The sequence below is a fragment of the Furipterus horrens genome, unplaced genomic scaffold (assembly GCF_987537825.1).
Source record: "Furipterus horrens unplaced genomic scaffold, mFurHor1.1.pri manual_scaffold_9, whole genome shotgun sequence".
Classification (NCBI taxonomy): Eukaryota; Metazoa; Chordata; class Mammalia; order Chiroptera; family Furipteridae; genus Furipterus; species Furipterus horrens.
In genome coordinates, this window is record NW_028327179.1 from 90,802,884 (window position 1) to 90,828,677 (window position 25,794).

The window sequence follows — 25,794 nt, forward strand, 5'->3', positions numbered from 1 at the left end:
ACCTTGTCCTGGAGAGGTCTGAGTGAGGCAGGGAGGACCACCAGGAAGACGGCACTCAGGAGAGTGAAGGTCGGGAAGAAAGGCCGGAAGGGAACATTGTGTCTGTAGTACACAGTACTGTATTTACTAATTTCAAAAGGTCAGAGGTTAATGGAGTGTTGGTTTTGTTGTTAAGCAAGGCTGTGGCTTGGTTTGGCGTTTTTAGGCAGTGCTGTGGCACCGTCCACCATCCCTCCTGGAGGATGCTCGGTCACATCCAGCTGTGGGCCAAGCTCCATGCAAGAGGGAGGTGGGTGTCCAGCCCAGAGCAGAAAGGAAATGAGAGAAGAGACAGCTTTTAAGTGTTCTCTGTTTCTCTGCAATCCTTAAAAACGTTTCAGCAAGCTGTGGGGACCCTATCGAGAAGAGAGAATGGGCAATCAGGCAGAAACTGAGAAAAAACTTTGAAGAAAAGTTAAACAATGAATTCTTTCACTCACACGAAACACATGACCATTTTAAAAATGACCTACAGAATCACTGGGGGAGATAAATAAGGCTGTTTCAATGCAGAAGGTGGGGAAAATTATAAATGGAAACATCTTGGTTTTCTTCATTCAAAGAGAGGATTACTAGGGTAGAAACCAGTAAAAATGTGGAACTAATTATTACTAAGTCTCCTGTGTTTTCTCATGACTGAACCACATACACACCTCCCCACTGTCCCTCCAAGCTCCCTGTGGAACGGAGCCAAGGCTTTGGACCAATTCACTTATGGTTTTCCAAAAGCAGGTAACTGGGAGTACCCTACTCCAGACCAGCACCCCATGACTGGGCTGGAGCCCAAAGCAGCTCTACAATAACCAGTCCTAGCAGCTTGGCAACAAGGCTGCCCCTGTCAAGTGTAGCAGCCTGAGGCATGGACCTGAGTCCCATCACGAGCATCATCAGCTGACTGTGCCTCCCTTCCTCAGAGGGAACAGGAGGTGGCAGAGGGGGAGCCGTTCTCACGTTGTTCCTTACCCTGCAAGAGCATCTGACTCTTCAAGGTGCCACCCCAGCCAAGGAGCAGAAGGCAGGCCACAGGCAGGGGGCTGTGGACACAGCGGGGGGGCACTTGGCCAACTTGATCCAGTCCTCTTACCACTCACCAGCAGAGGGTGCCGGCAGCGGGCTCCATCCAGCCTCAAGGATGTGAAGTTGAAAGTCAGGACCCATGACAGAAGTACTGGGAAACCACAGCCAACGGGTGGAGGGGGCAGCCAGGAGCTGAAGCCTCAGGCCCTGCCCTTGTCCAGAGAAGCTTCCATAACAGAAGCTACCAGCTCTCAGGGGAGAGAAGCAGTGCTATGGCCTCTGTGACTTTGGCCCATGGAAACAGGAACAGCACAGAGCTCAGTTAGCCAGTGGAGCGGAAGAGAGGGCAGTGTCCTACAGCGAAGCAACAAGACAGGGCTCAGCCCCACAGCCGCGAGTAAGAGCTGGCGCTGGGGACCTGAGCTCACAGCTGACCGTCGCAGGGCCAGGGGTGAAGAGAGGCGCTCGGTGCACATACACATTGCAGAAAGAGACACCACGTAACCATGAGAGCATTCTTTTTTTAAAAAAGAAGAAAACTGAGCAAATATATACAAAATACTGTCAATCTCTCCTGGGCCAACAGAGCAGCCATCCTGATGCTGTCTGGGGTGTGCTTCTGGCCCAGCCCAGCGTGCTGGTCTCGGGGGAACACGTGCCACTGTTCCATGGGGTTCCCGTTCCAGGCACAGCACTGGACAGCGTCCGAGCACCCTAACAGCCTTTCCCTGAAGATTCCTGGCCCCAGCAGGGAGCCATAAGCGGAGCGTCCTGCCTTCCTGTCTCATCTCTCCCCACCCCCAGGATAATACTGCTTTCGAGAACGTGCCCCAGGGTGGTCCCATCAGACTTTATGGGCCAGGAGGGTGGTCAGCTTGATCTTGCCGTCCATGGAGGCAGTGAGGCAGGTCCCGCAGTCCATCGCGGTGCTCCAGTCCACAGTGACCACCGGGGCTCGGTGGCCGCCCAGGCTCAAGCAGCTCTCCAGGACCTTCTCATCCCCGCCCAGCTGTAAGAGGACAGGAGAGCGGAAGGGGTATGAGCACACACCATTCACAAATACATCCTCTGTATCCCCCAAACCACCTCGAGCCTGGGGGCTGCCACCCCAGTCTGAGGACATGCCTGGGCACACACGTCCACCTTCCCAGAAAGCCTCTTTAATTTCTTGGACTAGGAAACACTTTCATTGTCCTGACTGCAGTCACTCCTTCACCTGAAGTGGACAAGTCTCTGATACGCTCTAGGATACAGAATTTTCCCTGCCGCCTGTAACTCACTGTAGGTCCTGCAACCCTCCCACTGCTCCCTTCTGCCTTCCCCACTGCCCCGGACGTTATATCACACGTCCACTTCTTAGCTCTGGGTCTGCTCCCCGCAGGGATCACAAACTGCAGGAGGGCGCATCTTGGTCAACTCCTGCCGCGTGGCCGGCCTGCAGCTCCCAGAGAGCGCAAGCACCAGCGGGCCCTCCGTTGATGGACAAGCACGCTCTCCTCCATCCCAGGGCACAAGCAGTCCCGAACTACTGTGAGGTGAGGAGTCAGAGGGCCACACGGAAAGCAAACTAGGACCGGACTGAATAATAAGCGATGCAGCCACACAGGCCATCCATGAGCAAAAGGCTGGAAGTATATGTTTGTGAAGAAAACATCTCTAAAAATCACAAATTGCTTACATACTGCAAAAATGGGATCTGAAGTTCATCATACGTCTTAAGAAATTAGACCCCATTATTAGCACCTTAAAACTTATACAGAGGAAAATCTTTTTACCCATTAATTGGTTACAAAGCAAATCTGACTGCAAAACATATGAACTGATCAGGACAAATGACAAAGGCTGCATGATTAAAAGTAAAATACATATATGTACACACAGCATATATACAACACATAAAAATCATATAGAGAGCAGAGATTAGTCTACCTGAAAACCCAATTTTTAAATAATAAAATAAAATTAGGCTTGCAAACAGACTACACTATTTCCCAATAACAATTACAAGACATTATGGAGCTGAAGAGGGCAAAAGTCGCCCAGAGCAGCATCGTCTGCGGAAAAGAGGAGCCGCGCTGAAAGTGAGCCCAGACTTCCCAGGGTCAAGCTCGAGGCCAACAGTCGGGAAGGCGCCTGACTTCTCTCCACACTCCCCTCCCCCCTCCCCCCTCCAAGGCCTGCCTTCCCTGCCTCCCGACAACTCTCCTCCTCCTCCTCCTGCTCCGCCACAGGCTGACCTCCTAGGGGTCTTCCCCCACGACCCATCTCCCCAACTCACCCCCTCAGCGCTGCACCCTCCTCACGGCTGGTGCGCGTGTCTCCTTCTAACCTGAGTGTGAGCGCGAGGGGAGCAGGGCCAGGCTTTCTGCGGCCTGTGTGCACGCTGCAGGCCTGGGCCACCGGCCCCACACAACTGCGGTCCGCAGACGGGGGAGCCGGGGCACGGAGACCACAGCAGCTCCAAGCAGAGGGCCTTCCGCCCTGTGACTCTCCGTACCTAAGGAGTAAGCGTCACCACCGGGCGGAGTTACACCGAGGCCACCAACTGAATTCCCCTGGCACCAGAAATACGTATGCGCTGGGGCTGCCAACGCCAAGCCTCGGCTCTTGTCCACATGATAACACTAGTCAAGTAGACGGCGTTTGTAATGTCATACGATTATATAAAGAAGGCACATGAACCACAGAAGCTCTGAAGTGAGAATTAAAACAAAGTGGACGACTTCCATCCCGGTCTGACAAAGCCCACCCCCGGATCTGTCTCGGTCAGGGGTTATAATGCCCTCGACCCATGGAACGCCCAATAATAAATGTGTACCAGGTCAGTGTAACTAAAACAGGCCATGTAAGCACCTACCTGTTTGGTGCACGCTCCTCCAAACCACTGCACTGCCCAACCCTCCCCCCGTCTTAGTTTTCTATAATAGTTATTTTGGAAAAGGGGGGCGGCAGAAAAGGGGCAGAGTCTCATCAAAGAACAGCGAATGGACCAGCAGAGAAAGACGGGCATGTGGCTCTCTGTCCCCACTCCTCTGTCCACGCTCTGCTCTGCCTGAGCTGAGAATCAGCCCAGCAGCAAGGGGGCTTCAGGAACTATCCATCCTGGGTCAAAGGCTCCTCCCCAGCCACATGGGGCAGGGGTGGGCACAGAGGCCCATGTTCCACCTGGCCCAGCCCACCAGGAAGGAAGCTCCCTACCCACCACGATACCCCTAGGTACCTTGTAGATGACGCCCCCGGTGGCAGAACACGTCAGCATGTAATTTCCCTCTGAGTCGAAAGCGAAGAGCCGGCCCCGGGGAACTTGAACCTGCTTGTAGCCGCTGTAACCAGACAGCACAAAGGGGCCCGTGGCGTCCGCAGGGAGCCCAAACTCAGACACCTTCTGGCCACTCTTGTGGATGTTCCACTGGATGAACTGTAACCACAGAGCACAGCCAAAGAGCACTCAGCAGCGGGCCGGCCCCCAGAGCAGAGGCCATGGGTCCACAAGCCACTAGGACAGGTAGTGGGATGACCCTCGGTCTCATTTCTTCCCAACACAATTGAAACATTTTTTCGGGAAGAAATTCTAGAAAAAGGGTCAGCAACCTCACATCAACGTCTGGCCTTCCTCTCTGTCCTGGCCCCCGGAGGAAAAGAGTAGGCGGCTGCTTCTGCATGGATTCCTGCCTCTCCAGCAGGGGGAGTACTTCAAGTGACTGTTATTATTGGTGTTGTTCTAGTTATCATTAGGGTCAGAACCCCACCAGATTTTTCTGACTTAGGAATTGCCGAAGCAGAGAAGATAGATTCCAAATATACTTCCAGTTTCTCAGCAGTACAATCAATTGAACACAAGCAACGTCATTATAAACTGAACTTCATGTATTGCAGTGTGTATAATTCTTTAGCCTCCCCCAGGGACAGGCCACCTGGGTGTGACCACCTCTTTAATTGAGACCCATACCCAAATAAATAGGAAGTCAGGTTTTAACTTAGAAATCCTCTTGACATAGTTTCCAAATGAAGCATTCATTTTCTAATTACTATTTTCAAATGGATAATACAGGTAGACAGGAAGAAGTCCAAAAGCTACACATGAAAAGCATGTATGCTTACCCGTCTCTGCTGATCACCCCCTCCCCCCATCTCCCTTTCGGAGGGTCCCAACATATCTGACCAGAGAGAAGCTGAAAGGGGCACTCATTTTCACTTTCCTTCCCGCCTTCCTTTTTACGTTCCTTAACTCTGCTCAGGCCCACATGCCCTGCTCCGGGAAGCTGCCCCCGACGCTGCAGCCGCCTGATGACCAAACTCACAAATCCCAGCTGCCACAGCTCCATGCACAGCGGGATGAGTCACTTGCTACAACCAGGAGGGGGACAAATCTCAGGCCAGGAGGGGCCCAAGGTCATGGAGCTAGGAGATTACACCAGCGCACCGTGCAGTTCGGCTGCTCTCTAGGTGCTCAGATGCCTGGGGCAGGGAAGGGGAGGTCTTGGCCTACGGCCTGCGCCCCCTACCTTCCCGTCCTCGCCGATGCTGTACACAGCGTTCTCGTCGTAGCTGAACTCCACGGAACACACCTCCCCGCAGTGGGCCTTCCAGCTCAGGGCGCACTCGTGCTGCTGCATGTCTGGGGCAACGGGACAGAGAGGGCGCTCGGGCTCCTGCCGGGCCCAGGGGAGCGTCGCCCAGTGGGTGGGAGCCGCTCTGGCGGCAGCGGAGCCCTGCTGAAGAGGGTCACTGGGTGCTTCAGCTTGCTAATCCTCTTCTCCGTGGTATCATATCTCCTATTTAACGGACCTTAAAGAGAAGCTTCTTTCCCTGGGGCTGGAGTGAGGTTCAGGAACCCCCCCCGGGTGGGGCCTGAGCTCGTCTGTAATTCTAGGAGGGCACACGGGTCCTTCCTAGGAGGTCTCTGCAATGTCCCACCAGGGAACCTGCTAAAGATGGTCCCTCGTGCCCCTTCCGGCTCCCCGACACTCCAGGCCTCCTTGGGACAGGCTGGCATGGCACCCTTGAAGCAGCATGCCAGGTGGCTCTGAAGCACACTGTTTTACCCCATTATGGGGACAGGGACCAGCCACGCTGAGGACAGGACGGCAGTACTCTCGCATGTCCTCCTGGGTCTCCCTGAGGCGTGAGGGCTAACATGGGAGAGCGCAAGGCTGAGGGCTGCTCCCCTGCACCCCGCCTCCCGCAGCCAGGAACACGGACCCTGTGCCAGGTGACTGTGGGGGTTCTGAAAACAGCAGATTCTGACCAAGAGTAAGTTCTATCATGAGCACCCTGAACTGGGGTTTGGCTTATAATCCAGCTGGCAAAAGTCCAACTCCCTTCCCTGGGACACTTCGGGGGGGGGGGGGGGGGCATAAGCATGCCTGCTTACCAAACAGCCGGATGACACCGTCGGCTGCCCCTGTGACCAGCAGGTTCCCATTGTGATTGAAGGCTGTGCAGTTGATGGCAATGGGCCCTGGGTCCAGGGAGAACTGGAGCTACAAAATAAAACAAAACTAAATTTTACAGCGTAAGAGAATAATAAACCAAAATCGAAGACAAGTTTTGTCTGAAAGGGGGAAGGAGACAGAGACTAGGGAGAGGCACCCTGGAGCAGGCAACGTCCTGGTGATGCTCCGTCTCTAAACTGGGGAGGCACACAGTGCTCACCTCACGGCTTCCTTCCCGTCCTCCCACGCTCCTGTGAGTTCAGTATTCTTTCGTGTGCATTCAATATTTAATTCAAAATTTTAAAACAAGTAAACATAACATTACAGGTCATGGTGAGTGCCTTAGAGGAAAATAACCAGATTAGGGGGACCTAATTACACTGGCTGTGTAAGAAAAAGCACCCAAGAGGCGCTGGTGGGCAGATCTTGCCAGAGAGAGTGGGAAAGACCCTTCTAGTGAGGGGACAGCATGCAGGAAGGACCGGCGCTGCAGAGTGAGGACAGAAGTCCAGCGGGCTGAGCAGTGGGGAGGGCCAGAGCACAGGGCCCCAGGGGATGTGGATGGGACACCTGGACGAGCAGGAAGGACACACTGCAGTGTCTCCCCATTCCGGGCAGTGCCAGGGGACAGGGGTGGGGAGCACCATGGTAGCAGAGTGCCTACAGCTGTCCAGCTGAGGGGCACCAGAGAGCAGGTCCCGGGTGTGTCCCTGGAAATGCAGAGAAGTTGTCAGACTGGAGAACAAACACGTTTTGGAGGTGGCACTGACAGTGTATGCTCATGGACCGATCGTGTAGGCGAGGGAGGACAAGCCCAGAAAGGCACCCCATTTCCAAGTCAGACACATCTGCCTAGATGAGGAAACCAGAGGAGGAGCACAGGGCAGGGCGTGGTGGCCGAGAATTCATGGGTGGCCCTGACAGGCTTCGGACACCTGTACGCCTTCCGAATTGGAACATGTCCCATTTCACAGGAAGGAGCAGTAAGACACAAACTGAACCCCTGGGACATGGCCCACGTATAAGACAGGGACCCTTCAATGTCCAGTAACATCGAGACACTGTTCAACATAAAGGCTACACCCCCTCTGAGCACCAAAACCAACTTGAAGAAGAAACATCATTGCCTTTTAAACAGGTGGGTTTAAACATCATTTAGCTTTGTGAGGGCAGGAGTCCCCAGCCCCCAGGCCACGGATCAGTACCATTGTGTCCTGTTAGGAACTGGGCCGCACAGCAGGAGGTGAGTGAGAGAAGCTTTGCTCCCATTACCGCCTAAGCTCCGCCTCCTGCCCCCCCTCTCTGCCCCCGACTCCTGCAGTCCCTGGTTCCAAAAGGCTGGGGACTGCTGCTTGAAGACTTAGGGTCATAGCTGTAAGCATCTATTACTGGTTGGGTGGGAACGGGTCCCCAGTTGCTGATCCTCATGAAATCATCGGCCTGTGTCCTGACCACCTCTAGCTGCTGCTGCTGTAATATTTTTTATGCAATTCTAAGTTAACAGGAAGGCAGAAGTGTACACTAGCTGTCTCCTAAAAACTAAAGCACTTGAGTGCATAATGAAAGAAACCAGTCTGAAAAGGCTGTATGATTTCAAGTATATGATATTCGGCAAGCAGCAAAATTATGAAGACGGTAAAAAGATCCTAGATTGCCAGGGCCAAGTTGGGGGGCGGGGGACGAGAAGCTGGAGCGCAGAGGGTGTTTAGGGCAGTGAAAATGCCCTGTTTGATTGTGGATACATGTATCAGACCGACACCGAACGCAGCGGACTAACCCTAAAGGAAACTGTGGGAGTCAGAGGATGATGTGGCCATGCAGGGGCGTCAATTGTAACGAATGCTCCACTGCGCTGGGGACGCAGAGGGTGGGTGGCCGGGGGTATATGGGAGATCGCTGTGCCTTCCTCTGACTTTGCCAAGAACCGACAGCTGCTCAAAAATAAAGTATTTAAATATAAAACAAATTTGAAATAAGCCACAAGGGCCCTTGAGGAGGCCATGCGTGACTTCTAACCTTGAGGCAGTTCTGAGTGACTTCAGCTGCCAGCAGTCTAGCCCACTGGAGTACCAGTCCTTTTCAATACTTAACCTGCGGCATTTCCTCACAATGCAGAGTCTGAGGTGACCAGAGAGAGGGAGCGACAGAAGCAGAGGGAGCGCAGGCTCAGTGCCCCCCAGGAGCGGGACCAGCCCCAAGACCCACGGGGCAGGCCCGCACCTGCTGCTTCATGGTTTTCGTGTCCCACAGCAGCAGCTTGCCGGGAACCTGGTGCGTGCCCTTGCCGCTCACGTCCGTTGTGGAGAAGTCCACCTGGGAAGTGAGGCTCGGAGCCGCAGCCGAACAGACGAAAGAGGCCCCGTTGGGGCTGCATGCCAGAGACAGGATTCTGCAACACACGTGGGGCAGGGTCAGCAGTCCTCGCAGACCGAGGAAGGATGAGATGGGGCAAAGTCTCAGCAAAGGACGGGGCCGCAGAGCACAGCTGGGGCAGTGGCCGCCAGCTCACCTGGGCATGTCGTCATCGATGTTGATTTCGCAGAGATTCTTCTTGGCTTCTGTGTCATAAAGGCGCACTGTCCCCACACCACTGCCCAGCAAGAGCTGGAATGACAAGGGGCGGGAAGAACCGCATGAGGTCAGAGGTCAGGCCCGCTGGGGAGGAGCGCCGTAGGTGGGCCGGCAACTCTCCTGTGAGGTCTGGGCAGGCTGCAGGGGCGAGGCCCCCTCCACTCATCCCCCTAGTTCAGGTGGAATCTGACTAAAACAGATGTCATTTAAAAATTAAACAAAGCCACGAGAGCTGACCTTGAACAGAAGTAAAATCACAAAAGGAATCTGGGGATGGGAGAGAGGGAGCACCCCACATTTACCTGGAAAGGTTCTGCATGATTAAATGAGCCCTCTGCTCTTTCCTCCTTTGCTTTCCATTTTAAATCCCAGCTGTTCCAGCCCATCCTTCTCCCTCCTGATCCACCCCCCACCACCTCCTTGGGTGCCGCCCCAGCTGGTCATGGGGCCATCTGTGTGCCTGAGGACAGCTCTGGCTCTGAGCCTGTAAAGGCCTCCAGGAAAAAATAGAGGAACCTTCCCCTGCCTTCAGGAACTTATGGTTTATTTGGTGAAAAGCTTCAAAGAAAATGATTATCACCAGAAGAGAGCACCAGCAGCAGGTCTGCAGGGTAACCCCTAGGAATACTACCTATGTTAAGATCTTGGCCTTCACTTGGCAAATTTACACTGGGTATGCTGAGGCCCTAGTGCCATAACTATAGTGCCCGCAGTCATCAAAATTACAAAAAAAAACATAAAAAGTCTCTCCCTTGGGTTGCCTTCTAGGATCCCCTCGAAATGAAATACAATGAAAGAAGAAACTACAAAGCAACTTTCCTTCCCTAAGCCTGTCTCAAACATTCAAGTTCAGAAGGAACAAGAACACTGTACTGTCCCTGCAGGCAATCAGGCCCATGGGAACTGCCAAATAGGGCACCATCCCCCACCAGCCTCAGCAGCTTCCCTTGGCCCTGACCCAGGAAGGGGACTTAAGCCGCAGGAGGGCGCCGCTGAGAACGCTCAGGTGGGTTGTTAGAAATGTGGACACATGACAAGACTGCTGGGAAGCACAGGAAGCAGCCCGTCTCTCCCCCCAGAGAAGAGAAAGGGAGCCAGACCACCACACACAGGAAGGCGCCCTCCACCGTCTTGACTGGGGAGGGTTCTCCAGGTTCGCATGTCAGCTCTAGTTAGCCCAGTAACCTCTCTGCTGCCTCCAAATAGGAGTCTGCAGGGCCAGTCCAGGATGGGTGCTCCCTCAGTTCCCACTGAGAGAGAGAGGGAGGGGTCTGGCCAGGCTGCCCTGGCTCCGCCTGCTGGCTGGGGGATGGCCCTGGGGAATTCCTCCCAGACACAGAGCAAGCCATGAGGCGCTTTACTCACCAGCCTGTCCCGCTTGGTGGCCCACTCTAAAGACAGCAGCGGTGACTTGGAAATGGAGGATGCTTTAGTCTGCATGATGGGGTTGAAGGACCACACTTTGATGACCCCGTCCACGTCTAAGCTGGCAACCCTCCTCCCCGAGCAGTCCACTCTGAGACAGAAGGAAGAAAGACACTGTAACACCCTCACCACAGTCCGTCACCCTCCTCGGCTAATTCAGATGATGGCTCTTCCTGACTTTCTGACTGTATTTAATTTTATTTGGCTTACGCAGTTACTCTACTTTTTATTGTTAGAGTGCATTCTCCCTACTTACTAAAAGGACAAGTCTGCTGTAAACAACATGGCCCGTTACCCTGGCAGCAGCTGCATCCATCTCAGTTACTGCAGCTCAATCGCATCATTTTCCTTCTGCTTTGATTTAACCTCATGTTGTTTTGCTCATCGCGGCCCCTAAGTGCCCAACACCCACTGCTAAGGTTGCCAGAAAGAGCCTACTGCGAGTGACTGACCAGTGAGCAGTGGGCCTCCAACAGCGGACCAAAGGAAACAATACCCGCCGACAGGTTGCCCGAGACTCGCTTCAAACCAAAAAATAGAGAAAAGCTCTCCGACTCTGGAAGGAGGCCGGACTCCTCTGTCTGGGCCGATGGGAAGATTTAGTCCCTTGAGAAGGCTGTTAGAGCAAAAAGCACACAGGAGTCCCTGTCCTGCCACTGACTGACTAGGTGACTTTGAGCTGACTTTGTTATAAAAGATATTCCTGAAATGCCTATACTCCAATGACGAGTGGACTACTTCTAGAAATATTTATACGTTTATTTGTCTAAGAACTACTTATGAAAGACCTACTATGTGCTGATCCCTGCAGTAAAAACTGGGCATAGGAGAGTGAGCAAGATGCACTTAGCTCTGACCTTGGGCACCCAGTGTCTGGAGACTGGGAGCCTCCTGCTCTCGGCTCCGAGGCCCAACAGGGCTGTCAAAGCGAGGGACCCACCCACCCTCTGAACAGTGCACTCTGTGAGGGTTTCTTCATGAAAGGTCATGTACTTACCACGTCCAAGTAAAAACTTGTAAATGGTAAATGCAGGGTGGGGCAAGAGTAGGTTGACAGTCGTTCGTATGGAAAATAATAAAGGAATAAACTCTGTGTTTTGTGTACTCAAAACTATAAACCTACTTTTGCCCCACCTTGTCTTTATCTAAAATTCCCAACAAAAAGCAAATTAAAAGCGAGTGCGCCTTCGAGCGTTCAGGTAAAAGGCAACTGTTCCTAAAACTCAGAGTTCCATGATTCGAAAGGACGGAGAGGCTGCCGGGGCCTACTGCAGCCCTGAGCAGGACGACCCACACCCGGGTGGCAGCTGTCCGGCCCTCCTCTGACGCTGAGGGGTGACCACGGTCCTGCAGGGACCAGCCCACTCTCCACACCTCCTGCCAGCCACGCCCACACACGCAGCCCCCGGGGGAGACCGCCCCCACCCGGACCCACCTGCAGTGCATGATGGAGGAGTGGTGCTCCCCGTACTCCTCCTGCCCCAGCACAATGAACGGCTGCTCGGGCCGGACCCCTCCGCCCTCCGGGCCGGCCGTGGCAGCCCGAGTCAGCGTCTCCAGCGCCTCCGCGGGGAGCTCCGGGTAGGGCTCCGGCTCCGGGCCGCAGGCTTCGGGCTTCTTCTCTGCACACTGGGCCAAGCAAAGTGGGGGAGTCGGCTGTGACAGGCGTGCGCCGGGTTGGCCCTTCGCTGCGCCCGGGCGCACACCGCGGGGCAGCCGCACGCCGGGCTGCAGCTCCCCATGCGCGGCTCCGTGGGCGGCGGGTCCAGGAGAAAGGGCTCGGAACTGCAAGAGCAGGGCCCGGCTCGCCCCGACGAGGCGGGGGCCTGCTCCCCTGACGCCCCCTCCTTCCGCACCTCGCTCTTTCACAGGCGCTGCTGAGAGGGTCAGGAGACACCACCGTGACAGACCAGGCCCCTAATGCCTTTAAAGGCAAGTGGCCCCAGTGAGCAGACAAATGGTCAACAAGGAGACAGGCCAGAGACTCAGGCGGCAAGTCCCTTGGACTTCAGTCCACAGTGTCTGGCAGAACTGGAGGCAGCCTACACTGCCAGGAGGAGCAGACCCGGACCCATGTTCCGCAGTGAGAGGTGTCCCAGGGCTCGGCATGGCAAGGCTGGGGTCGCAGAATGCCACTGTGTGGGCATGTGGCCCTCTGGGCAGTAACTCCAGCACACGGGCCGTGGGGTGTCAGAGAAAAGGATCCTGAGATTAAGCACATCTGGGGATTCGGGGTTGAACCAAGGGAAATAGATCTCTGTCCTGCCAAATCTGAGAGTCCATGACACGGTAATATTAATATGCACAACTAACCTAACAGAAAAATGTATGCAAGGGCGTCCCAAAATCAAGTTAATCACAGAGCTCATCCTGTGGGAACATTTTCTGCTGGCATTTGATGGCCCCTATTTAGAAAATGCTACATCACAAAGCGGGACCACTGAAGAGCCAGGCAAACTATGAACAAAACAACTGAATGCAAGCAGTTAAACCCAGTTCAGCAGAACCACACTCTTACACAAGAGCAGAAATCACGAGAGACAAAGGTGGGCCCTGCACCACGCCGCCATTTTCCACGGCCCTCCTGTGGGTGTGCACGGGATGCTGAGGACAAGCCATACCTGCAGAGTCATAGACAAGAGCTCCTTCCTTTCCTTGCCGTGATCCTGCAGGCGCCGCTGACGGTGCTGTGACCAGCTGGATTCCCCAGCGGCCAGCCCGCTGAAGAGGCTCTTCCCATCCTTGGGCCCGCACGCTGGGTCCTTTGCCTTAGGGGTCTGGAAGGTGAGACACCAGGCTGTGAAAAGTCTCTTCCTGTCTGTGCCCACACCATGACACCTGGGCTGGGAGGGGAGCAGAAGCCAGGGAGTGGCTTCTCTGCGGAACAGCTCCAGGGTAAGTTTCCTCCCTGGCCATGCTGAGCAGGTAAAATGTTGCTATCTCACTGGTGGGCAAAGTCAAGGGTGAAACATAGGCAGTCTGGATCCCTTCCTTTTTGTTCTCTACTCCTGTCCCGAGAGGACAGGTTGCCAGCACTCCCCAGCCTGCCTTATCTCTAACACCTGGAAGGAGGTATACATGTATCTCCTTGATCTGATTGGAACAATTAACTTCAGTCAAGGGGGAAGAGATCAGTGCTCACTAAACAATGATTATGAGGCCGGTCAGGCCAGACACTAGGTGTTCTAAACATTTACAAGCAACAAGATGTTTGGGCAATACAAAAAAGGATTATGCAACACACAGTCACCTCTCTGGAGGGAGAAAGGAATGCACTGCCCTTTTGGGTCAAGTGTATGACTAAGCCAGCGAATGTGAATAAATATTCAGGTATTTGGAAATGACTACTAGGTAACCAGAAATTCTTCATAAAAATTATGAAAACTCAAGGACCTCTGAGCCAGATGAATTATGCAGGAAGGAAACTGGCATCTTGTGACTCCTTTTCCTTACAAGAGTAGTAGTGTCAACCAAGGTCAGAGCAAATAAATTCAGTGATCCTCACTCCATTCCCATGGAGAGAACATTCTTAATCAAGAGCCTTTTTATTTATTCATTTATTTAAAAAATATATTTATTGATTTTGGAAGAGAAAGAAACATTAATCGGTTGCCTCCCATATATGCCTTGACCAGGGATTGAACCTGCAACCTAGGCATGTGCCCTGACCAAGGATTAAACCTGAAACCTCTTGGTGTACGGGATGATGCTCCAACCAACTGAGCCACTAGTCAGGGCAATCAAGAACCTTTTTAAAACGAGTTGCCACCTCATCTCTTTTCCAGATTATCTGGCCAGGATCTGTTTTTCCAACCTTATTCCCACACACTGTGATGGTAAAAATATCCCTGTCTTTTTAACAGGATAGGGATGCAAAGAGCCACTCAGGTTGAGACCAACCTCCTGCCAGCCATTTATACACAAGACCTAAGTCCAGAGAAGAAACTTCCCCAAAGTCTCCTGTCCTCTCTAGTTCTGCTACTTGCTATTTCTTATGTTAACAATATTTCTTATGTTACGTTAACACTATTTAACACTATTTCTTACGTTAAAACCACTTAAGATGATTAACATAGATTCCTTGAGACCCTGGAGCCATGTGAACCATTAAGAACAAAAATTTTAAAGGACTGGAGCCTACTGTGGCTGACCTGCAAGGTATTTGTTAATTTTTGTTTTTCTGACTGAAGCAACCTCCAGTGATATCTACTCATGCTTGTGACAGATGTTTCTTCTAGAGAAAGTACTTGATTCTCCGAATTTTGGGAGAAGGAGGGTTCTTAGTCAAGACAAAAGAAACAACCTACAAAGAAAACCAACAGCAATAACAATAATAGCACTGGCATATTTTATTTGCTGAATGCTTACCACACACAAGGCACCATGCTAAAAACTTTACAAACATTCCCTTAAGGATGAAGGTGTTTTGTTAATGAAAAACTGAGGCTTAGAGAGGGTGAGTTACTTGCTCTCCACAGGTACAACTTGAAAGAGCTGAAATTCACACCAAGATCCGACAGCAACTCCTTGCTCTGAGAAACATGAAGAAAGCGATACCATGAAGGGAACATGTGGAAGAAAGTGACACTGAATAGAAAAGATAAGAAACGTCATAATCCTGACACTAAATAACATAACCAAGACAAGGCACTTCTCTCAGCACTCTGGCCATCGTTGGGAAGGACCCCATGGGCCACGGAACACTGGACAGGTTCCCCAGTTTTAGAAAGTGAAAGACTTTTCTTACTTCCCAGAAGCAAAGGGTAGTCAAGACAACTGATAACAGAGGGGTCCCGAGGGAACCACGGCATTCCTCACATGGTCCCAGGTGGGTGTACTCCCTGGGAGGTGATCCAAGGGCGTCAACCTCCAATCGCAGATCCATTGATTCCTTCCTATACCTAATGATCCAGAGAGCAAACAGCTCAGACCGAAGAATTCCACAGGGGTAGCTATACCTATATCAGATAAAACAGACTTAAGCCAAAGATCGTGATAAAAGACAAAAAAAGTCATTACGCAGGATAAAAAGGTGAATTTATCAAGAAGATATAACAACTGTAAATACATACACACCCAACATTGGAGCACCTATATGTAAATCGAATATTAACAGACCTAACGAGAGAAATAGGCAGCAATACAGTAATAGTAGGGAACTTTAATACCCCACTTTCAACAAAGGCTGGATCATCCATATAGAAAAGTAATAAGGAAACATTGAACATAAACCACACATTAGACCAGAAGGACTTAACGGACATTTACAGAACATTCCATCCAAAAGCAGCAGAATACATATTCTTCTCAAGTGCACACGGAACATTCTCCAGGACCACAGTCATGTGTTAGGCCACAAAGCAAGTCTTAATAAACTTAAGAAGACTGAAATCATATCAAGGATCACAATATAGAACTAGAAATCAATTACAAGAAAACTGAAATATTCACAAATGTGTGGAGATGAAACAACATGCCACTGAACAACCAATGGTTCAGGAAGAAATCAGAAGAGAAACAAAACATCCTGAGACAAATGAAAATGGAAACACAACAAACCAAAACTGATGGGATGTAACAAAAGTAGTTCTGAGAGGGAAGTTCACAGCAATAAACACCTACATTCAGAAAAAAGAAAGATTTCAAATAAACAACTTACACCTCAAGAAACTAGAGAAAGAACAAACAAATCTCAAAGTTAGCTGAAGGAAGGAAATAACAGAGATGAGAGAGGAAATAAATAAAATAGAGACTAAAAAGACAATAGAAAGGATAAATGAAACTAAGAGCTGGTTGTATTTTTTTGAAGAGAGGCACAAAATAGACAAACCTTTAGCGAGACTTACCAAGAAAAAAAAAAGAGGCCTCAAGTTAATAAAATTAGAAATGAAGAATTCCAAACATCTCTCCAAAAGCCTAACATTTTGGTAGAAGAGACAAAAGAACTGGCTGTAGAGGCCATGTTTTCTGAACCCAAAAGCGCCCATGGGAACTGCACAGCCAGCTATGCACACAGGGCTGAGAAGGAAGGTCAGTGTCCTGGGCTGACAGTTGTTTTCTACAGCGGTGGGATCCTGAAAAGAGAAGTCTCAACCACCCCGGAACCTACAGGTCTGACAGACTGATCAACCTGACCAAGAGATCTTTAAACTGGGTATTTGAGAAGAAGAGGGAAAGAACTCATATAAAACTGCATCCATGCCCAGGGAAAGTACACAGACCACAGGGGGATCCTCCCTTGGAGCCAGAGGTGGGAAAGGCTAGAGAAGGAAGACAGACACTATCTTCTCTCCTTATTTACCCACCGCACGTGATAAATGTCCTTTTTCAATGCTTGGTATTAAGAGTGCTCAATTCAACTGGCCCATACTGACGGGACAGGGCTTAGGATGGACTTCAAATTCCTCTAGCTGATACAAAAGCCACTTTTAACACTTCCCCAGCATGGACAGAAAATACATTAAGAAGTACAAGGTGGAGCTTCCCTCACAAGTCAAGATGGCAAGGAAGTTGTCCAGCACATTACCAGGTTGATGGACAGTATTCCAAAATGGAAGTGAACACTCAAACAGGCACTACCAAGAGGCACTACAATAAATTAACAAGAACTGCCTTTATAATGACAGCGCTGTTTATACCAAGAGAGCCATGAACCTAAGTGTGACCTGTCACAGTCTACTCAAAAGAGAACTTTTCCTTAGACTGTACCTAAGTTATTTACTAAACAAGGGTGAACAATAACTGAAAATGTGCTAAAAGTTGATAATAGCAGCTGTCCACAGAACACTTCAATAAGTAGGCTAAGGTAAACTTGTGTCTAGCTACAAATGTATATAACTTAAATAAGTGTTCACTGTGACATAACCAAGAATTCCAAGTTTTACCTTAAGAGCAAACTTTATAAAATTCTCAACTACTGGATTCATATAACACTGCAATGGCCCAAACTGTATTCAGTCATATTTCATCATAATCAACCTGTCTCCTACAGTTCAGGAGAGAGATTTTTTAACTGATGTTTTACCACCTGACGTCCGCGCTTGTCACTCTGAAGAAGGCTACAGAATACAGCTTATCAGGCAGTCACCCAAATGGGACAGGAAATAAGTCCCTGTAATCTGATCTCCCCAAAAGACAGACCCTTGAAACACAGAGGTTAACAGAATGATGGATGGGCAAGAAGGCTCCCTTTCACCATCCTGCTAAGAACCGCGGCGACAGCCCCAAGGGCAGCTGGACTTATCCACTGATGTCTCAGCGATGAGGTAACTGGAGAATACAGATGTTTGTGGACACTCTGTTTTCTTTACATGACAGCCAATTAGAGGTTATCTCTGTAATAAGTGATCCCCACGTGCAGTCCCACAGCTTACTATGTGGGTGTGGAAGGAGTGGAATTAGGGCTGGAGGGGAGGAGGGAGGAAAACTGCAGCTGAGGTGCCCTCAGGGGCTGCTGGCCTAAGGATCCCCCAGAGCCTGGGAACCGCAGTTTTACAGCTACTTCCATTGAGTGTTTAAATTTTGCCTTGAGACTCAGATTAAAAGCACAGAGAGTGTTTCACCATCTATTTTGCCACCAACAATGCTATGAACATTTCAGTAATAATGACAACAGTTACAACAACCAATTAACCACAAGTGGGCAAAAGACTGATGTGACAGAAATGTATACTGATATGTACAAATAATATTTAAAATAGGAAAGCTTAATCATTTTATGTGCTGCTAATGTAATAACATGGCTTATGGTGTTTTGTTCACTTATTTGTTACTAGTTTTAAAAAAAGAAGAAGTTCTAGCTTGGTAATGGTGAGAAAAAGACTATATGCTTAACATGTGCTAACTAATCAGTGTGTCTTAAAAAAAAACCAACATCATTTTCTACTGAGTTAAAAGCAATATATCATTAAAATCATAGGAATTGATCATACAACCTACTATATTTGGTATTAGTAAGAAAGCATACCAAATTGTACACTTAACTTTGGCCACCCATTGTAATAGAGGAATTAAAAAATCAGAATGCCCCCCTTAGAGGAGGGGGACCAGGATGGTGAGGGGTCTAGAAAACAAACGAGAAGTATAAACAGTTGTGGGGAGAGAGAGGAATGAACTGAGTGCTTAGCATGGAAAAGACAGTCAGGGTTGTCCTAAGAGAGGCCCTGGTCTGTGTAGCTCCAGAAAGCAAAGCTGAGATCAGTGAGTATAAATTATAGAGGTTTCTACTGACAGCTTTATAATGGGTGTTTTACTAAACTAGAGAAACACGGAGCTGAGCAAATTAAATTATATCTGGGTTGTAAACAATACAGGTGTGGATATATGTGGAAAGGGACTGGGGGTAGGTACGAAATAGAACCTGAATGCATATATAATTGTTTCCCTCTTAAAAGGTCCTCAGCTCCTCCACTACACTCTACCTGCAGAGCTGCCACTTGCCTATGGGGGGAGAGGCAGGGAAGGAGATGTGAATTTCACATCTCACCAGCACACCCAAGAAATCAGTCTTAGCGGTAAGGCAAACACAGCTCCACATGAGCAGTAGGTCTGAAAGTACGGTCAGGAGTTAGAGGCCTTTTGGCCAGGGCTAGAAAAGCGGGACTTGTGCTTACCGGACCACTGACGGGCTCTTTCTTAGCTGAGCTCTGAGCCTGAGGGGGGCCCTGGGCAGGTGACAACCTGGAGGGGCTCTTCTTGCTCTGAGGCAGCAGCGAGGACAGGAAGCCCACACGAGGTGACTGAGAGAGGGAAATGTTCCTCTGGCTACACATCATGGCTCTGGACAGGCACACACAACACAAGGTCACGGGGCTGGAGGGGGGCATGGGAGAAGCTGGAGCACAGAGTCGCAGGGCCGTGGACAGGGCCAGTGCCCGGGCCGTAACCGGGCTCACACGCCCAGGCTGCCATGGGGCGTTACCCTCAGCACTACTGCATGTACCAGAGCGGGCCGGCCACCTGCGGGCCTCTTCCGAGGGCCTGGTAAAGCTCAGCTGCTCTGCTTATATTCATTTCAGGTTTGAAGTCATAATCCGGACATGCTGGCCTAAATAAAATATGTCATTAAAATTAACTTCACCTGTTTCTTTGTACTTTTTTTTTTTTTTTTAACAGAGCTTCTAAACAATTTTTAATGACATTTCTCGGCTTGCGTTTTCTTCCCGTCAGATGGTGCTAGCTCAGAAACTAGAGCGTTTCACCCAGCGTGGGACTTGGCCAGGGGTGGGTTTGGAATCTGAGTGGGTCTGCATCCTGACGCACCCTCACTCACCGCTCGCTGTGACCTCTCTGTGCCTACATCTCTTCAGCTGCTGCTATTGTTATTACTATCAACCGGGTCTTCCGTGTAGCTGGCTGCCTGTTTAATGTCATTCAAATGCCTCTCGCCTATCTGCCTACCTCCTCAAACGCTCACAGGGAGCAGGTTTCTACAGTGGAACGCGTCCAACCTGTGGCTGCCAATCTTTCCAGCCACGGAGCAAGCAGCGCTTTCTATGCACAAAGACTTCCCAAGCCTTTAGGGCAGTGATTGTGTTTATTTATCCAGGCTGCACACACACACCTGGGTGTGCAGGCCCCTGGCAGGGCTGGGCAGCCTCAGAGGACCTCAAAGGCCAGGGGAGCTTACTCAGAAAGCTGGGAAGCAAGGACAGTGAGCGCAGGGGTCTCTTGGGCAACCCTGCACCTCCAGGAGCAGCAGGGGGGCCACGGCGAGGTGCTCCCCAGGTACGCGCACAGGGGCCAGAGGAGAGGAGGGGGCTAGGCACACACTCACAGTTCCGAGTCCCCCAGGCGGTCCATGTTGGAGACATAAGGAGGCAACTTGTGTTGAACCAAGGTCTCTTCCTCTTCCGGTTGCTGCTCTTCTTTCTTTAGCCGGTGGATTTCGGCTTGCAATGCAAAAAGCTACACAGAGATGGGGCCGAGTGAATGAATGACATCACCTAGCCACGGAAGACTAGACACAGCACAGCCAACACCCAGCCTCAACGGCCCCAAAGGCCACGGGCCCTCAGTCTCAGGGCGCCTGTCCCGCTTTCTGCTCACTGCAGGTTGGGAAAATGGGAGAGTCCAGCTGCTACTTGACTACAGTGAGGTGAGAAACTACAAGCTGTCAGCAATACAAAACCCACTATTTTTTCTCTTTTTATCATTTGACCCGCTTCCCGTTTATCAGTTGACTTGCTTCCTCCTGAATTCACTGAGAAAAACAGCTCCACCCAATTCTGCTTTGCCCTTGGGAATCTACAAAATCAGACTTTGGAACTCTTGTGGAAAAATTTTTTTAAGTCAGGTTCAGAAGTTTTGACCATTTGCCTGAAGAACATTATACACACACACCCCAAACCCACGCATCTTAAACTCCCAAATCTAAACAGTTTATAACTTTTCTTGTTCTGAAAATCTTCCTTTTTCTAAAGACATCTTAATTTCAAGGACCGATAAATGCTCCTCAGGCAAAACGTAAAGGCAAATGTGGGTTCCCTAGGCTCTAGCATTTTATTAAACTAGAGAAACACAGAGCTGAACAGAACAATTAAATTATATCTGGGTTGTAAACAATACAGGTGTGGATATATGTGGAAAAGGAGTGGGGGTAGGTACGAAATAGTACCTGAATGCATATATAATTGTTTCCCTCTTAAAAGGTCCTTACCATTACTATGTCATGCGATACACATGACTTAAAATATGAACCTTGCCTCCAGTTTTCAAAGACTGTCATAGCCCCCGAGGTACCAACACTGATTTTCTGGTGACTCACTCTCTTGAGGTCAGTGCTTTCCTATACTTAATCAGCCCTCCACTGCCACTACCTCATTTCAAACATGAAAGCAGAAGTACTTCCCAAGAAGCAAGTGTGCCCAGAACCCACCTTCTGACGCAGAACTTCATTTTCTTCTTGCACCTGGTTGGTTCTCTGGCACTCCGCGTCAAAGTTCAGGATCACGGGAACTGGTGCACAAGGTTAAAGAATAAGCCTGCCTGTGAAACGATTCAGAGACCTTCCCAAACTCCTGACACGGCAGCGTCACCCCTGAACACAAGATGTGGGGAATGAAGCACAGACTGAGGGCTGTGTGCTCTTCTCAGCTTTATGAAGTAGACAGACACACGACGATCTGCCCGGCCAGCCCACGGAGAGGACATAAACCCAAACCTAAGAGCTCTCTCCCCGGGCCAGCTAAAACAGCCGGACCAGTGGGCTTCGCAGCCAGCCTGAGCTTCAGCGACACTCAGCTAAGAGCCAGCGCAGGGGCCACTGGCTCTGCGGGCAGGCTGCCAGCTGCTCCACCAGCTGGGCAGGAGGACCAGCCCCTCGGCTTCCCCCGCCCAGACTGCGCTTCTCCCTGGCAAAGGTTCAGGCTGGGGAGAAAGCTTCCTGCAGACTGTGCGGCCACATGCCACCACGGGAGCACCCACACTGTAGGTCAGGGTGTCAGCCTTTCCCAGCCACCGCAAGCAGCCTCAGTCGGGAGGAGCAGAAAGCAGGCAGGGCCTCAGTGCCGAGGGAGTGAACAGGGCCTCTCAGGGGCTCTGGCTAGCACTGACAAGACCTGGAATGACATTTTCAATTTCCCCAGAGGGCCCGTGTGGTTGTGCCATCACCGCCTCTGGCCTGAGCCCCCTCTGGTTTCCCCTGAAGGCCCCCCGGGAAGAAGAGCAGTCGCAGGGCCAGAAGAAAGGCAAAGCTGGCAAGAGCGGAATTCACAGCAGCCACAACACGAAAGGAAAGGGCCCCCCTCCTACCTCCACCAGCAGATGTTCCTCCCAGGGGCCAAAACGGCCACCGTGGGTGGGCCTCCACAACGCTCCACTTATCAGTGACGCACCAGGCAGCCCCATCAACCCAGGCTCCCTTCTCCTTCCTGAGAATTCCAGCCTAAAGCGCATAAGCAATGGATGACGGTCCCAGGCCACAGGATCGCAGGCATTTCGTGACAAAATGGTCAATGCGGTAGTCTGTAAATGATTTATATTCTCTCTTTCTCAGATCACCACACATATGTTCTTATAGCTGCTCTGTTCTCTGGCAAGTTGAGGAACAGAGGTCACTGGCAGAGAAAGCGACCCAGACACTACCCAAGAAATGTTCTCACGTGCTACCTAATCCTGACAAAGGCAAGTGACAGCCCAGCAGGACACAGAGAGCGTGCTCTCAAGGATGGCTCATTTCACTAAGCAGCAGCTGCCTGCCAACCCCCGCATCTGCTGAGAGAGGCCCTCAGCCAGCTCGAGCACCCACTACCCCTACAGGCCCCACCCACCCACGCCTGCCGGCTATCACTTCAGCAGCAGAGTGTGAGACCAAGACTCAGGATTCCCTGGCTGAATGACAAAAACAACCACAATCTGTCCAGCCCCGCCTCCCATGACACATGACAATGATCTTTGGGCATCGTGTAGAAGAAATGGTTGCATCAAGAGCGATGACCACGGATCACATTGTCTGGATGCATCAGGTGACGCCCACAGCCCCAGGCAGCTGAAAGGATATGCATGCACTGAAACAGGACACTCAGGAAGTTGTGCAGGGACACAATGAAGGTGTCGGCCCACTGTCGAGAAAAGTAGGGGGCAAAGGTGGGGTTGGTGTCTGGGGACGGCAGGAAGGGCAGGACAAACCAATCCTTCCACTCGGCCTGGTTCTGGAGCTCCGTGGCCTGCTTTGCAAAGAACTCCTGAGCCTTGTCATTTCTGTTTGTCTGCCAAGACACAGAGGAGGTAGCAAGGAGGGGGAGGAGACAGAAGTCCAGAGGTAAGATTCCTCATCACTGCACAACACAGAGCCTCTGGGCATCAGCTAGGTAAGTGGCCAAACATGATCTGCGAACTGGATAAATAAAGGAAATCATCACTCTTTTCTCAAGTTCCTCGTAATTTCAAAGAAGCTGATTTAAACTGAAGTCCTGATAATAAATGCCACCCTAAAATTAATTCCTAGTTGATTTTTAAATAATCTAGCTATTTCCCCAGGTCAGCTTATAATCTTTATTACTCAAACTTTAACCCAGCTACTTAAGTCTTTAAAACACCAGCCAGGCTTACAACAAGAGTAGAAACAAGAATGAGGAAGACAAGTCAGATGAGCTACAGATAAGAAGGGGGAAAAGATTAAGAAAACAGTCAAAAATAACTCGCACTGTGACACCTTCCACCCTTTCCCAGACTGAGAGAGAGAGAGAGAGAGAGAGAGAGTCCTCCCTTGGGGCGAAAAGAAAATCTGTCTCTGGATCAAATAACTCTTTCCACCAACAAATCTCTGAACCAACAAGCACCTGAATTGTGTAGACGAGATAAAAGCGAAACAGGCTGGTTTTCAGCTTGTTGATGGTGGGTCTGTATATATCCTCCAGGCGGCTGAAGAGTCGGCGCTCCAGGTAGCTCCAATAATCCCGCAGAGCAGCCAAGTCGTACACCTGCATTAACTGTTGCAGCTGGTCCACAATCTTGTCCACCTGGCGAGAGAAGGCGGTGAAGGACGGAAGAGAATTCTACCCTCACTTCACTGAGTTAAGACAGCTTTTTCCTCTTGCTATGGCCTCTGGATGTTAAAAACAAAATGTATGTTGGCAATCTATAAAACTTTAAGAGCTTAGTAATGTCATAGCTTTTAAGTTATTTTCTGATGTTAGATATATGGCTTGACCTTCTAGTAAGCGTGGAAATTTCAGGTATAAAAACACTGACTCAGGAAGCAGGACACATGGGTCTTGGTCTTCTTGGAAGAGAGAGAGGGAGACAGTCTCCATGCCCCTCGTCCCAGCTCCACCACTCCGGGAGGTGCACTGCCTGACTCCTTCAAGTCATCCCAGCACCCCCAAAGCCCTTGCAGCTGCTCAGAGTGTCAGCCAAAGAAGTCACCCCCTTGGTAGGCACCATCACACCAGAGTACACAATCTAGAAAAGGTTTACGGCTACCAAACCCAATGCAACACCCCCACTTTACAGATCGCGACACTGAGGCCTGGAGAGCTCATATGCTTTGCTTTTGCCACTAAGTAGCCACTAACTTCCCAAGACAAGCCCCGCCTCTCCTCGCTCTCTTGCAGCTAGCTCCCTGCCTCGCTCTCCATTCACCTGTCAACATTAATTGAAGTCAGCAAACATACACGTATAAATTCCAAGAACTTCTCAATGGGAAATCAGGTCTCAGCAAGGGAAATATAAAGTATTAAAATGTGCAACGAGGTCTTCCTTAACTGCTGAAGCAAAATTGCCAGTGAGTCACCTACAAGGACATTTTAAACAAACACCGCAGACACTTGAACCCAGCTATCATTTCGGGCTGCAGACCCTTTGCTCCCAATGCCATCGGGAGGCAACTACAGAATATTTGTGTTGCCCACATTCAACCATCTACCCAGCCTTGGCTCGGAAAGCCTCATCTCCATCCCGGCCAACGTCGGGCCAGCACCTGCTGGAAAGCTGGGGTGGAGCACGGAGCCCTGAACCCGGAGTTAGGGGACATGGGCTCCAGCCTCCGCGACGCTCCCGACTCGCTGGGCAACTTCAGGCAAGTCATGTACCCTATCGAGGCCTCAGTTCCTCATCTGTCAAGCGAGGGCCAGACGCGCTGAAGTCGAAGGTCCCCTAGCCCGGTGACAGCGCCGCTCCCGCCCCAAAGGACAGTGCTGGGGAAGAGCCCGCTCCAAGCTCCCTCGGGGCCGCCTCGGCCCGCGCCGCGCCCGCCGGCCTCTCACCCGGAACCCCTTCTCCTTGTCCGCCTTGATCTCGGCGTCCAGCTGCCGCAGTGTGTACGTGAAGCCCCGGAAGAGCAGATACTCGCGAACCAGTTCGTCTGTGCGCTCCACGGCCTCCGCCATCGCTGCGCGAGCGCCGTGATGGTCCGCGGGACGCAAGGCACGGAGGGGCGGGGCCTCGGCCGCACAGGGCGGGGCCAGGCATGGGCGCCAGTTACGTCACGCTGCGACCGACCTACCAGCCCGCACGCACTCCGCGCCGCGCGCCTGTGGCCCCGCCCAGCTGTTTCGAAGCGCCACCCAACCTGACGAGTGACTGAAAGATGCAATACTCTCCCGAGCCTCCAGGCCCAGTAGCGGCGGCTTTGTGGTCTGAGTTCTTGAAAGTGGAGCTGCCATTCAAGTCATTTAGGGCTGGATCTCGGAGAACGTCCCAGATAATCTCGAGACGGGCAGGGCGCTGAGGTCCCCCTGCACATTGACATTACATCACGGAATCCCCTAAGCTCTACTCCCATTTTGCAAATGGGGAATCTGGAGTCCCCAGAGGTGAAAGGACTTCTGTTAAGTCACACGACCAAGTGTGCCATTAGAGAGTTCTA

At 51.0% G+C, this 25,794-nt stretch overlaps 1 protein-coding gene across 2 annotated transcripts; it reads right to left on the reverse strand.

Moving 5' to 3' along the window:
- Window positions 1–1,587: 1,587 nt before the first annotated feature.
- On the reverse strand, window positions 1,588–25,364 carry WDR91 (WD repeat domain 91). Of its 2 annotated transcripts, none has more exons than XM_090287544.1 (15): window positions 25,193–25,364; window positions 23,768–23,947; window positions 22,987–23,047; window positions 21,364–21,446; window positions 20,263–20,393; window positions 19,100–19,265; window positions 13,109–13,264; window positions 11,923–12,116; window positions 10,428–10,578; window positions 9,001–9,095; window positions 8,712–8,880; window positions 6,431–6,539; window positions 5,562–5,674; window positions 4,277–4,474; window positions 1,588–2,065 (listed from the first exon to the last, which is right to left on the reverse strand). In XM_090287544.1, the coding sequence occupies exons 1-15, from the start codon at window positions 25,313–25,315 to the stop codon at window positions 1,901–1,903; spliced, it is 2,094 nt and encodes a 697-aa protein (XP_090143670.1). In that variant the 5' UTR covers window positions 25,316–25,364; the 3' UTR covers window positions 1,588–1,900. The 2 variants fall into 2 exon arrangements, with proteins under 2 accessions (XP_090143670.1, XP_090143669.1); XM_090287543.1 differs by having other exon boundaries at window positions 22,987–23,194.
- Window positions 25,365–25,794: the final 430 nt, after the last annotated feature.